Source organism: Plecotus auritus (assembly GCF_963455305.1).
Source record: "Plecotus auritus genome assembly, chromosome: 3".
NCBI classification, from domain to species: domain Eukaryota; kingdom Metazoa; phylum Chordata; class Mammalia; order Chiroptera; family Vespertilionidae; genus Plecotus; species Plecotus auritus.
Window position 1 is genome coordinate 28,763,120 of NC_137772.1, and position 13,765 is coordinate 28,776,884.

General features: G+C 35.7%; 1 protein-coding gene across 7 annotated transcripts in view; it reads right to left on the reverse strand.

Moving 5' to 3' along the window:
* The window catches only part of RNF170 (ring finger protein 170), a 34,937-nt gene that overhangs the window by 1,854 nt on the left and 19,318 nt on the right, over nucleotides 1-13,765 (reverse strand). For 3 of the 7 annotated variants that reach the window (XM_080663065.1, XM_080663066.1, XM_080663070.1), the window contains 3 exons: nucleotides 12,796-12,869; nucleotides 8,802-8,912; nucleotides 430-3,162 (listed from right to left, as the gene is read on the reverse strand). In XM_080663065.1, the coding sequence (XP_080519191.1) occupies nucleotides 2,893-3,162; nucleotides 8,802-8,912; nucleotides 12,796-12,869 (455 nt within the window). In that variant the 3' untranslated portion in view covers nucleotides 430-2,892. Of the gene's footprint in view, nucleotides 1-423; nucleotides 3,163-8,801; nucleotides 8,913-12,795; nucleotides 12,870-13,765 lie in introns of those variants that run through there. The other 4 variants (XM_080663068.1, XM_080663069.1, XM_080663064.1 and 1 more) reach the window with 3 other exon arrangements.

Consider the following 13,765-nt stretch of genomic DNA (forward strand, 5'->3'; position numbering starts at 1 on the left):
GGTTGCTATTTAGCAAAACAGAATAGCCTGGAGTACATTTAGGGTTTCATGGAGAAAGGAATGGGACGAGTGCTTTGCAAACATAAGGGCACAGACTCAGAAAAGATCATTTCAGTCATCAAATATACACTCAAAAGAAAGGGGTGGGGAATCAGGATACAAGCCTAATCTCTAATTTCAATTGCACCCTTCTTGTCCAGCATTAATATATAGATTACCCAGATTAAGAAATTTTCCTCAAAAACAAAAACACTTCTACTTTTTAAATTTAAAAACATCTAAGGAAAATTAATTAGAAATGTGATGAGGTATTGGATGTCCACCAATGAAAAAGAAAGTCATTGCGAACATTATATTGAATGCTGTTTCAGGAGTTCTTAATTTTAAAGCAAACTATCAAACAGGAAAATACCAGCTACTTTTAAATTTTAGATGTATTGTTTTTATTCAAAAGAATAAGTGTTTGACAAATTCTGAAATCACCGAGTTTGAACCAAACCGTCAATCCTCTGTAACAACTCTGTGAGGTAGGTATCTGCACAGCCACAGGGACTAACACAGTCCTTTCTTCCCCTGTTGCTTTCAGATGCTGGGAGCTGGGAGCTGAAACCACTGTGCTAGTGGGCAATGAAGACAGTTGTTTCCTCAGTCTTGTTTCCATAGACCTACCCAAGTTACCTGCTCCTGGGGTAGGACCATATTTTTGTGAAAGTTACAATATTGTTGTTTACAAAAATTCAAATTGTTGCTTTGATTTATATGATCTCACTCTGAATTATAGAAGAAGTATTACTATGTTTAAAACACTGATTGACTCTACTTGCTTTAAATATTTTTCTTAGATAGCACCTACATTTATTATCAGTGATCAATACAGATGACATAATAAGCAGTCTAAAGTTCTGAGATGTTCACATTTCCTTTTCAATTTAATAAGACTTCAAATCATACAGTTTTTTGAAGCAGAACATATGCACAGAAAATGAAATACTTTAAAAAATGATATTGTTATATAGCCCACATCAAATTTGTAATTGGTAGGAAATGCATTTCCAGTCTGGTGTAAAACATTCCTACTCATTGTTTTTCAAGTTGGTAACTGCAGCTGAAATGTTTTTCTGTGATGTATGCCACACAATTAGATGTTTGATTTGGAAGTATAGAACTATGATTCATGAAGTCTTGATATGTCATCTTTCTATACTTTTTCTCTGAGGAGCACCCAAGCTATCCTACTCCATTGTGTTCCGAAAGACTCCCAATGACCCCAGTTTCTCTCCAGTTTCACCCCTTGGTAATAACCTTCACATTTATCTGAACCCATGCAGGAGTCCTAGTGAGTCTAATGCCAGTTCAATCACTTATTTGTGCATGGCTTCAGACGAAAAACCTGTCATCTGTAATAGAGATTTCACCTATAAAAAGGAAGACAATGCCCTGCCTTATTCACATGCTGTCTTAAGGATAAAATGAAAAATATATGAGAAATTGCTTAAATTATAATGTGCTGTATTTAAGCATTATTATTTTTCCCTCTGACAAGCAATAGTTTTGTCCTAGGCCCAAATTAGAAAACACTATTATTGATATTTTATTCAGAATCTTATTAGTTAATGGCTAATTAGATTAATTTGGGAGACTGTGACAGATTTTTTTGGCCTATCTATACACGGTGAGGCTCACTAATACCTGAATGGACAGTATGACTATCGGTGACTGCAGGTGACAGCTAACACCCCTGGGCATCAACACCACTCTGCTGTCCAGTTTGCTAATGAGCAGTGCCAGCTGAGGGAGCTAAGATTTCTTAATACTTGTGGTTTTAGTTCTCCTCAAACAGAAAACTGCAGAAGAGAGCGTTTGATACTTATGCTGTAGCTATTAAATAAATCAAGATAATTTTCCTATTGAACCACCTCTGACATTTACTCATTCTTCCTAAGACTTGATGAATCTGGGCTATCTGCTGCCATCTAGGGTCAGTATTGTAAGTTTTCTGTCAAGAGAAAATCAAATTTGTCCATTCTGTTACTACTGTAGCCCCCAGTAATTTGTCAGATTTAAGGTATACCCTCCTAAGGTCTTTAATGCTCAAGCCATGAAGAACCACTTTCCTCAAAAATGCATCAAACTACTATGTGTTTATACCACCCAGGTTCCTGAAAAAACATTCCCTTTTTAAGTTCCTTTGATACACTGTTCCTATAAAAAGACCAAACTCTTGTGTAAATGCCATAACTGAGAACTAAGTGTGCTGACTAGAGATAAATGTCTTATATCTTGTTAATTCTTCTAGCATTCTGGAAACCAGAATGTGAAACCCAATTATAAAGTTCAAGTTTTCGTTCACTTTCAGCTGATAACAAAGACTTAGAATGGAAAAGTAGAACTGCTCCAAATGCATAAAACTTAGTACTAAAAGAAACACTGACTTTTGCCCAATAATGTGCAATATTTTATTATAATAAAAATATTTAGATGCATCTCATTGCAATATATTATCATATAGGTATTCACTGAGAAGGAAAAATTGGATAAAGTATACATTTAACAATATCTTACTATACATCCAATTAATCTGAGTAATTTTAGAGGAAAGAAAAAGATAAAAAAAGCATCCCTTTTTATATAATTCCATGTTTTTTTCCAGAGACTTAAAAGACAACACAATCAAGATACAGTTGTAAATTATTATAATTCTAACCCTAATATTAGGACCTGCAACGTAAAAATTCCAGTCATATATTGCTAGGTATTTGCCAAATGATAATCAAATGTCTGTCATACAGTGGTTTTAAGTTTGTAAGATACTATTCAAATGCTTTATACTGCCATGGGTCAGTCCTTTTGTTTGATTTTGTGCATTAGCTCATATTTTAGTAAACTCTTTTTTCACCTGTTTAGTCTCTGTGTTATCACTTCTCGATACATAATAGAGATGTAGATAAGCAACAAAAAGATGACAAAGAAATCATCTAAAAAGCCTAAAATTCCAAACAAGGCTTCCGGTACAAAATCTAGAGGTGATATAAGATAGAAAAAAGCTCCCATTAAACAAAGTATTATCCTTATACGGAACATCCAGAAAAGGCCCCCGACTGAAAACATTTCCCTGAATGCATGTCTCAGTAAAGTGGGTAGATCCATAATTCTTTCCATAATCTGGTAGGAGGAAGAACAAATATTATGATTTAGCATCTAATGTGTCAGGCTTACAAATAATATAATTTTCCTACAATGTGCAGACAAACTCAGTTAACATGAACTATTGAGTTTCACATACTGATTGAACATATCTTCTAGTTATCATTGTATTTAAAAATAGTTCTTTGATTGCTAGGTTCCTATAAAATTGGTCTTGCAGATAATTGAAAAGCAACTAAAATGTCAACAAACTTAAAATATAGGACATAATAAGGTAAAACTGAAGTTATCTCTAATTTGAATTAGGAAACTAAATGAAGAACTGACTGTATCGGATTAGAGTCTGAGGCTTGAGGTCAAGTCTCAACTTATTAGCCAGATGACCCTGGGGAAACTTGTTTAACCTACTAGAGATAGGTCATCAACTAATTGAGTATTTATGTACCAGGAGGACTTTCAAGAACTAAAAGAGATACTGTATATAAATGACCTTCATAAATTGCCAAACAATATACATTACCCATTAAAGACACATGAAGTTAATGGCTTTGACAGTCTAAGAATAGCAATGAAAGTGATCCCTTTTTAGGATGTTTATTCTGCTTAGCTTGAGATTAAGTGAATCACTAATTGCTACCAAGATTTTTGGAATACCAAGCTCTACCTTTCTGAAAATGATTAACTTTCTAAATATGCACAGAAACACACATCAGAAACTAGGTTTTTACATAAATGAGCAAAATTTTCACAGCTGAAATTTAACAAATGACATAAATTTTTAAGATGTGGAAAAACTGGAACCCTCATACACTGTTGGTGGGAATGTAGGGCCCTTTAGGAGACAGTTTGGCAGTTCCTTGAAATGTTAAACAGTTATAATATCCAGCAACTGCACAACGAGGCATATACTCTTGAAAAATGAAAACACATCTACACAAAAACTGGTACACAAGTTAATGGAAGCATAATTCATAACAGACAAAAAATGGCAACAATTCAAATGTCCATCAACTCATGAATGGATAAACAAAATGTGATATATTATTCGGCCATAAAAGGCAATGAATTACTAACATAGGGAATATAGTCAATAATATTCTAATAAGTATATGGTGGCAGATGGGTACTAGACCGACTGGGGTGATTACTTTGTAAATTATATAAATGTATAATCACTATGTTGTACACATGAAATTAATATAATATTGTATGTCAACTGTAAGTGAAAAATAAAAACAAAAAAATACAACAAAAAGCAATGAAGTACTGAGGTACGTTACAATATGGATGCACCTTGAAAACATGCCAAGTGAAATAAGCCAGAGACAAATGGCCATATATTGTATGATATCATTCAAATAAAATGATGAGATACCCAGAACAGAAAATCTATAGAGACAGAAAATAGATTAGTGGTTTCCAAGGACTGGGAGAGGGGAAGGGATGAGGATAATGGGAAGGGAATATAAAGCTTTTCAGAGAATGAAATATTCTAAAATTATATCATAGTGGTAATTAGATTATATCTACCCTAAATATGCTATAAATCATTGAATTATGTACTTTAAAACAGGTTCACTTATGGTGTGTAAATTACATCTAAATAAAGCTATTAAACAATAGTCCCAATATCTACAGGGTGGGGCAAAAGTAGGTTTACAGTTGTGAGTGCACAAAATATAATTCTTGTATTATTATTTATTAATGATTGTATTTTCCATACAAATCATTGTAAACCTACTTTTACCCCATCCTGTATTTGTATGACCTTTAGCAAGTCAGTTTATTCTCTGACTCCAAACTTCTCAGTTGTTTTGTATAGTTATTAGTTGATTATATGATCTACCAGTAAGGTCTTGTGTATTAATGACCTACCATGACTCTTCAACTTCTTTTATTATCTTATTATCCAGGGTTTGGTAGATGCAAGAGAAACTGACCAGAGGAAGCAAATCACTTCCTGTCGTCATTCCACTGCCCACAGTTCAGCTGCTATTTTTAACAATTTGTATGTCATAAATCCAACTCTATTGTATATATTTTGTTTAACAAGTGTCAAATAAATTGAGAGGGAGATAGAGACAAAAATAGGAATAATTGAGTAAGTGATGAGAAAACAGTCTTATTTTATTCTATGTTAATCCTTATCCCAGAATATTTTTCCATTGATTTTTAGAGTGTGGGAAGGAGGTTGGGAGGGGGAGAGAGAGAGAGAAACATCACACATCTATTGGTTGCCTCCTGCAACACACCCCAGTGGGGCCAGGGATTGAACCTGCAACCCAGGTACGTGCCCCTGACTGGGAATTGAAACCATGACCTTTTGGTGTGCAGGTCACTCTAACCACTTAGCAACACTTTCCAAGGTAGAAAAAAATAGTTTCAAAAAAACACCAGATAAAGAAAATCTTGTAAATCCTTTTGGAAAACTGGTCACAAAAGAACAAAAATGGTCTTTTTAGAATCGCTTCCTATGTTAATTTTCTATTCTACTGTCTATGGAAGAAACTAATATTTAAAGGAAAACAGCTATTCAGTTTTTACAAGATTTATGGTAAATTACTTTAAATATTCTAACGAATACTTTTCTGTCATCACAGCTATTTTTCACTGCTCATATGGCATTGTTTATACAAAATCTAATTAGACAAGAAATATGAAATGAGTTACTAAGAAATGTTTGTATATTAATCACAATCTTACTCCAACTTTGAATGAGGTAATACGAAAGTAAGAGCTAACTGAGCCAAACCGGTCAGGGCTAAATGTCTTTATTATATTGTAATATCATCACATACCAAGCTTTCTTACTCATTAAATACATACCTGACACAAAAAAAATAAGAATTGAGCAATGGTATGTTTCACACTTAAAAATATGAATGAATATCTTAAAATGATTTCTTTAAAGTCCAGTGGTAGTTCTTGAATTTGAAACATTGATTTTTCAAAGAATCATCCTACAGGTGTCACTGGAGGATATGTTAAAAAAAAATGCTGGATGGAAAATAGCAGAAGAGGACCAGCCGGCGTGGCTCAGTGGTTGAATGTCAACCTATGAACCAGAAGGTCAAGGTTAGATTTCCAGTCAGGGCACATGCCCAGATTGTGGGCTCAACCCCCACTGTGGGGCATGCAGGAGGCAGCTGATCAATGATTCTCTCTCATCATTGATGTTTCTATCTCTCTTCCTTCCTCTCTGAAATCAATAAAAATATATTTTAAAAATTAGTAGAAGAGGCTTCCAAGTAACTAAGGAGGACAAGAATGACTGGATTGTTTTTCTTTCTTTTTTTAAAAAAATATATTTTATTGATATTTTACAGAGAGGAAGGGAGAGGGATAGAGAGCCAGAAACATCGATCAGCTGCCTCCTGCACACCCCCCACTGGGGATGTGCCCGCAACCAAGGTACATGCCCTTGACCGGAATCGAACCCGGGACCCTTCAGTCCGCAGGCCGACGCTCTATCCACTGAGCCACACCGGTTTTGGCGGATTGTTTTTCTTGTTGCTTCAACATCTAAAAGATTTACCCATTATCATCTACAACAGATGAAATTGTACCTTTAAATAGACATGACATTACAGAATAAGGAATATGAGCAAGGGAGCACAAGAGCACTAGTTGTTTATTACTAAAGCATTTAAATAGCTCATGTTCTTTTTTGTTTAATCCTCACCCAAGGGTATGTTTTTATTGATTTTAGAGAAGAAGGGAGAGAGAGAGAGAGACGGAGGAACATCAATGTGAGAGAGAAACATCGATCAGCTGCCTCCTGTATGCGCCCCTGACCAGGGATTAAACCCGGAACCTTTTGGTATACAGGATAATGCTCCAACTAACTAAGCCACCCGGCCAGAGCAATAGCTTATATTCTTGGCTGGGAGTAGTAGTATCAATTCTTAATTTAAGGATAATTCATTAAATTTCTCAATAAACATTAAGGGCCTACTGTATCCTAGACACTGAATTTCACAGTGAGAATATAGTACTGAGTAAATAAACCCAGTCGTTGCTCTCATGATGCTTTTAGTCTACGGAGAGAAAGACAATGAACAAGTCTTGAGTGCCCTTTGTGACATGCTATGAAGGGAATGTACAGAGGGCAATAATAGAGAATACCTTATTTGTAATGGAAAGCCTCGGCCTATTTAACAACTACCTAAAGGATGAGAAGTCATCCATGAGAAGAGCAGAGAGACAATCATTCCAAACAGGAAATGGCACATGTAAAGGCTTTAATGTGGAGGGACTTGGAGCTATTCTGACAGCTGGAAGGAGGCCAGTGAGGCTGAAGTATGGTGAGAGGTGGGGAGAGGGACACAAGTGGTTAGGGAGGGAAGGAGGAACCAAGTCATGCAGAGCCTTGGAAGCACAGTAAGGAGTTGGAACATTATTACAAAAAACTGCAAGGTTTTAAAAAATATATTGATTTTAGAAAGAGGAAGGGAGAAAGATAGAAACATCAATGAGAGAGAAAAATTGATTGGCTGTCCCCTACACAATGCCTACTGGAGATTGAGTCCAAAACCTGGGCATGTGCCCTGACCAGGAATCACACCGTGGCCTTTTGGTTGATGGGCCAATGCTCAACCACTGAGTCACACCAGCCAGGCAAAAAAAAAAAATGAAAATTCTAAAACACAAAAGCATCATGGCCTTACTTATGTTTTCAAAACATTACTTGGGGTGCTACGCAGAGAAAAAAAGTCAGAGTGAAGAGGCCACGGTAACTGTCCTAAGCAAGAGAGGATGGTGACTTTGACTAATAAAATGGCCGCAGACATGATATTTTTATGAAGTAAAAATGACAGGAGCCCCCCAAAAGACAAGAAATGGTATGACTTCTTTAGAGATCAGATGAGGGGATTGCGGGGAAGGGGAGCTCAGTAAGACTGAGAGGAGAGTTAAGTGAGTTAGGGAGGGAATTAGTTCAATATTATACATGTTAAGTTTGAGAGGCCGATGGAACATCCAAGTGGAGATATAAGCTAAGCAGTTGATATACAAAGTCTAGAGCTCGGAGGAGAGGTCTGTGCTTTCCATACATGTATTAAATCTGTGCTTAGTATATTCTGGTTTTTGAAATACATATTCAGTCATACATACACTTCTAGATTTCTGTTAGATTTTGAGAAAACTGGAATGAGACAATAAGACGTGACAATTTTTAATCTATCAAATGCCTTTCTTAAGGGGAGGGGTCAACTGTAGAATTAATGTTATTTAAAAGTAGAATGTTTTTTAATAGCTAAAATAACATACAAGGTTACTTAAAGGAACATTTCAAACGGGCTAGGGTAAATAACTTGAGTTGTAATTTTCTCATAAAACAAACCCTATTTTAGAATCATATAGGAGTTGATAATTTTACATCTCCCTCCAATTTTTCCTATTGCTTTTTTGTGGGTATCTCTTTCATAAAAGACTTTTACAATGCCTTTTTAAGATAGAAACACTGTAGTTCTTGGGAAAGCTGTAACTCAGTGAATGACAACACTGATGAAAGCAAAAACTTTACCCAACACACGTAAACAATGAGGTTTTTCATAGTCAAAGAATATTTGTTGGTAAATCTTACTTTACAAAAGAGAAGTATCATTATACTTTCACTTTGTTCCCTCTAACTTTGTACCTGCTATAATGTTACTTACAGATCTGGGCTGCCCTGAGAATCTCCGGTTATAATCACTAATATCTTGAAGCAATGATACAACATCCTGAGACTGGTCATTTTCACCAAATACTGGTAGCAATAAAGTTACCTATAATATTACAGAAAAAAAAGTTATACCTTTCTGCAGCATTAGTTTTTGTTTTTTTTTTCCATTTTGTGTTATTCAGTAAAATGAGAAAAAACTTTTGAATTTATATTTCACTCATTTCCTTTAATAAAGGCAACACAAGGGAGGAAAGTAAGATTACTGCCTACAATAAAATCCAGTGCAAAATGTAATTTGAACATTTATAATAAAATGGGCACCTTATCCAAACATTGGTTGTAATATTTTCCAGTCCAGACTAGGAAAAAAAGTCAGTAGTTCTCTACAGTTGAAAATATAAGAATGATGAGAAAACATTCAGGAGCAAAGTGACGTAAAATATATATATCACTTGGAGAGAGAAAAACAGGGGATCTCTTCTCTGATTAAAATAATGATTCCTTATCCTCACTGGTATCTGAAATATCTTTGAATATTACCAACCATAATAAAGGATTAACTTAGTGCAAGGATGTTCTCAAACACCTAGCCCTGCTATAATAAAAAAAGTTCCTTCTTGATACTGTTATATAACATAGTACATTTAACCCATTTTCCTTCATGGTAGAGGTGAGGATACACAAATATCCCTGGACACTTTTGGGTAATCTGAAGATGATAGACTTGAAAACCCTGATAGAGATGGTTGCTATACAATGACAGATTTAGGTTTGGATCATCTAGCTGTGGTTGGTTGTTTATTTTTCTTCAGAGAGAGTAAGGGAGAGAAAGAAAAAAAAACATCGATCGGTTGCCTCTCATATGTGCCCCAACCAGGGACCGAACTGGAACCTGGGTATGTGCCCCGACTGGGAATTGAACCCACAACCTTTCAGGGTACGGGATGACGCTCCAACCAAGCCACACTGGCCAGGCCTAGCTGTTGTTTCTGTCCTTCCTCTGTTCAGCTGTAAAACCAGGGCTTCCCAGTACTCAGATACTCTCCAACAGCTAAACAAAGGAGTGACTAACAGCAGTCAGTAGTAGGAAGAGCACGTACTGTTAGCTCTTCATGAATTTGTTAAATGCATTCTTTAAATAAATATTAATTGAGCACTTTACTGTGGGCACTGTGCTAAGTGCTTGATATACAAAAAAAATGAAGACATAGCCTTGCCCATTGGTGATCACAATCCCCAAGATAGAAGGGGAGGCAGACCTGTTCAACAGCCTATTCTAAGGCACTGTGGTAGGTGTTATAATGGTGCTCAGGAAAGTAAGAACTTCTCCCTGCAGTGTCCAGAAATCCTGAAACTTAAGCTAGCCCTTGAAACACAGGTAGGACCATGGGTGTGTATGTGTTCACGGAGGGAAATGGTGAGGGTGTTCTAGCCGGAGGCATCAGCCTATGCATTATTAGTTCCAGTGGAACAGGAAGTGAAGCAGGTATCTGCCACCTGTCTTGCCTCCAGGATGAATTACTCTATAGTTAGAAAACCAAAAGCTATTATATTGAAACAATTTTATCTCCATCTTTCTAGTCTCTAGCCAATTTATGGGAGGGCCAAAGGATACCACCTGATAATTTATATATACTCTGGGAAAAGCTGCGGGTGGTGGAACTAATTCTTTAACACAGGACCTAGGGCCTGGTCTCAGTGTGGCTGGCAGATAGTTAAAGATGATGAAAGGTGAGAGTGGCAAATAAGTTTCAGTGTTGACTGCTTTGTGTCACATATAAAATCGTCCAGAGGAGCAGTATAAAAAAAACAACCAAAAGATTTTCCACCTGACCATATGATAAAGAGTCAAATGTGAAAGAGACAGAATTTGGGAATGTAGAAGGAAGAAGGAAAGAAGAGATAGCCCTGAACCTCCCCCTACACCAAAGATGAAGGCAGATATGGAAGGAAGTAGAGAGTTAGAACAAAGGCTGAAAGGTATATGGGAGTGGGCAAAAGGTTTACAGTTGTGAGTATGTGAGACACTGAGTCTATCCTTGTATTATTATTTTTTAATTATTGTATTATTTTCCATACAAACAACTGTAAATCTACTTTTGCCCACTCCTGTATATCTGTGTGTGGGAGGGGGAGGAGGGGGTAACATGTATACCATATGGTTTTACTTAAATTCCAAAAAACAGGCAAAACTAAATAATCTTAGAGATGTATGCTAAGATAATAAAACAAAGAAAATCAAGGAAATGCTTATCATAAAAGTGAAACAGAAGTTGCCTATAGGAGAGGAAGAAGGGGTGACGATTTGGGACGTGTCCTGAGGAGCCTTCTGGGGCTGTTGGCCAATTCTTGTTTCCTCACCTGAGTGATAAAGACTCAAGAGTTGCTTTGTGATAATTTAATGAGCTGTACTTCTTTGTTTAGTGTGTTTTTTGTATGTCTGTTATATTTTACAAAGAATTTTTGATAAATCGTCACCTCTCATATCATTCTGTTTTATTTTTTGGTCTCTGTGGGTTTGTGTCTTTATATAATATCCTTTAAACCTGGCTGGTGTGGCTCGGTGGTTTAGCGTGAACCTATGAACTAAGAGGTGCCGATTCAATTCCCGGTCAGGGCACATACCCAAGTTGCAGGTGTGATCCCTGGTGGGGGCATGCAGGAGGTACCCGACTGATGTTTCTATCTCGCTCCCTCTCCTTTCCTCTCTCTCTAAAAATAAATAAATAAATAAATATATATATACATATATATATATATATATATATATATATGTATATATATATATTAAAAAATAAATCCTCTACTGTTGTTTTAGTGGGGTTATAAGAGGGAGCAAAAATAAATATATGCATCTAATCTGACATCTTTACTTGGAAACTATCCTTTTTAGGACTTTATTTTACATACTAGAAGACTTCCTAGGGAGATGCTATCTTTTTACATATTCATAACTCATTATAAGAAAGGTGTATATTTTTATTTTAAGTGAAAAATAAAATAACTAAAAAGGATATTATGAAAAACTATACACAACTGAGAGAATGTCCTATTTTGCTATATATTTTTATGATTAGATAAGTTTTCTTTTTGCTTATCTTTTTTTAAAAATTCTTTATTGTTTGAAGTGTTACATATAGTATTACATATGTCTCCTTTCCCCCCCATCCCATTGACCTCTCCCGGGCCACCCCAACCCCCCAGCACATGCCCTAATCCCCCTAGTGTCTGTGTCCATTGGTTATGCTTATATGAATGCATACAAGTCCTTTGTTTGATCTCTTACCCCGCCCCCCTCCCCTGCCTTCCCTCTGAAGTTTGACAGTCTGTTCGATGCATCTCTGTCTCTGGACTATTTTGCTATATTTATTAATTAAAAAAACTAAGAACTTCAGTTTCTCAGAATTTTCAGTATATTGCTTTTCCCAGTTTGTCAAAGAAACAGAGAAAATCTGGCAATCCCATCTGTGCTGATATTTCAGACTTCAATACATGTTTATGAAAACTTACTGCCTCCCTCCTGAATTAGCTTCTAGACTAACTATAACAGTCAAATCCGTTCTGGATAATTCAATGTGGTTATGTTTCTAAAAAAGACAGTTAAAAAATTATTCATTATTTAAAGCTTTCTGGACCCTTATTGGAGAAGGACAGATTAAAAATATGTTAATAAGGAAATACCATTTTTTCCCATGAGAAATATGAACGATATTTTCTTAAGCCTGATTAGCTAGTTCAGCTATTACTTTGCTGGTATTACAACAAAGACTTTCTAGGCACTTACCATTTGTTTTCCCTACAACTGAAGAATTTCAAAGGGATTACCTTTTTTTGAGGTGTCTTAAAGACATAAAAATAATGGAATAACAGCATAGAAGCTTTGGATAAAGGAAATTCTAAAAATATCAAAATAATTCAGATACAGAAACTACAAAGATTTACAAAATGAACTAGCATTAATGATGCTTTCTGGATACAAACATTACCGTTTGCCTACAAATTGGACAGCTGATTGCCCCAAGCCAAGAACCGTATCTCCAGTATGCAATAATGCAGGTACCTAATGGGGAAAAGAAATTAATAGTGATGTTTGGAATACCTAAAATATTTGAACAGTATCATCTTATTTTAAAACTAGAGGCCCGATGCATGAAATCCATGCAAGAGTAGACCTTCCTTCCCCTGGAGCCTGGGCTTCCTTCGCAGCCCCGGCCTCATCCAGAAGGATGTCCGGTCTAATTAGCATGTTATGCTTTTATTATATAGATTTTTTTTTTTACTTCATCCCACATCTCTTCAGGCAAATTCGAATCTAATAAAAATTCCCAGCTATTAAAAAACATTTTTATTTAAACTACCAGTTAAGATGTAGATATTTTTAGACAAAAGCAAGCATGCATTAATTGCTTCAATGCTTTGAGGCTTATTAGAAAATACATTTCCTATGTAAAATAAATAAAACAGTAATTAAACATCGTTGTATAAATGACACCAACAAATCAGCCTAAATTTTCTGTTCAAAATTTCATATATATGTTACAAAAACACAATTCTTACTTTATGAGTTTTGAAAGCCAAGTTACTTAGGTATCAACAACAGTAATTAAGTAGTGTGAAAAAGGAACAAAATTATACAGATTACATGCTCTCTGCCCTAATAAAGTTTATAATCCAGTTCAGTAATTGAATCAACTTTCGTACTGGATGAGTTTGATTTTTCTGCTTGAAGGTGTTTGTGAGCAGCAAAACAGCTAAGCACAGTCTAAGAAACCTCAGAAAGCAGAAGCACTAAATTTTAGACCAGTAACAATGAAGAAGAAATATTTTTAAATATTTTCTGATGTTTAAGGGTCTGATTCATTTTCCTTTCTGCAGGACACCTGTTTCTCAGACCATCCAAGTTCCATTGTGAATCTGAACTAAGTGCTTCATGTCTCCCTCGTACCTCCAGGGTTT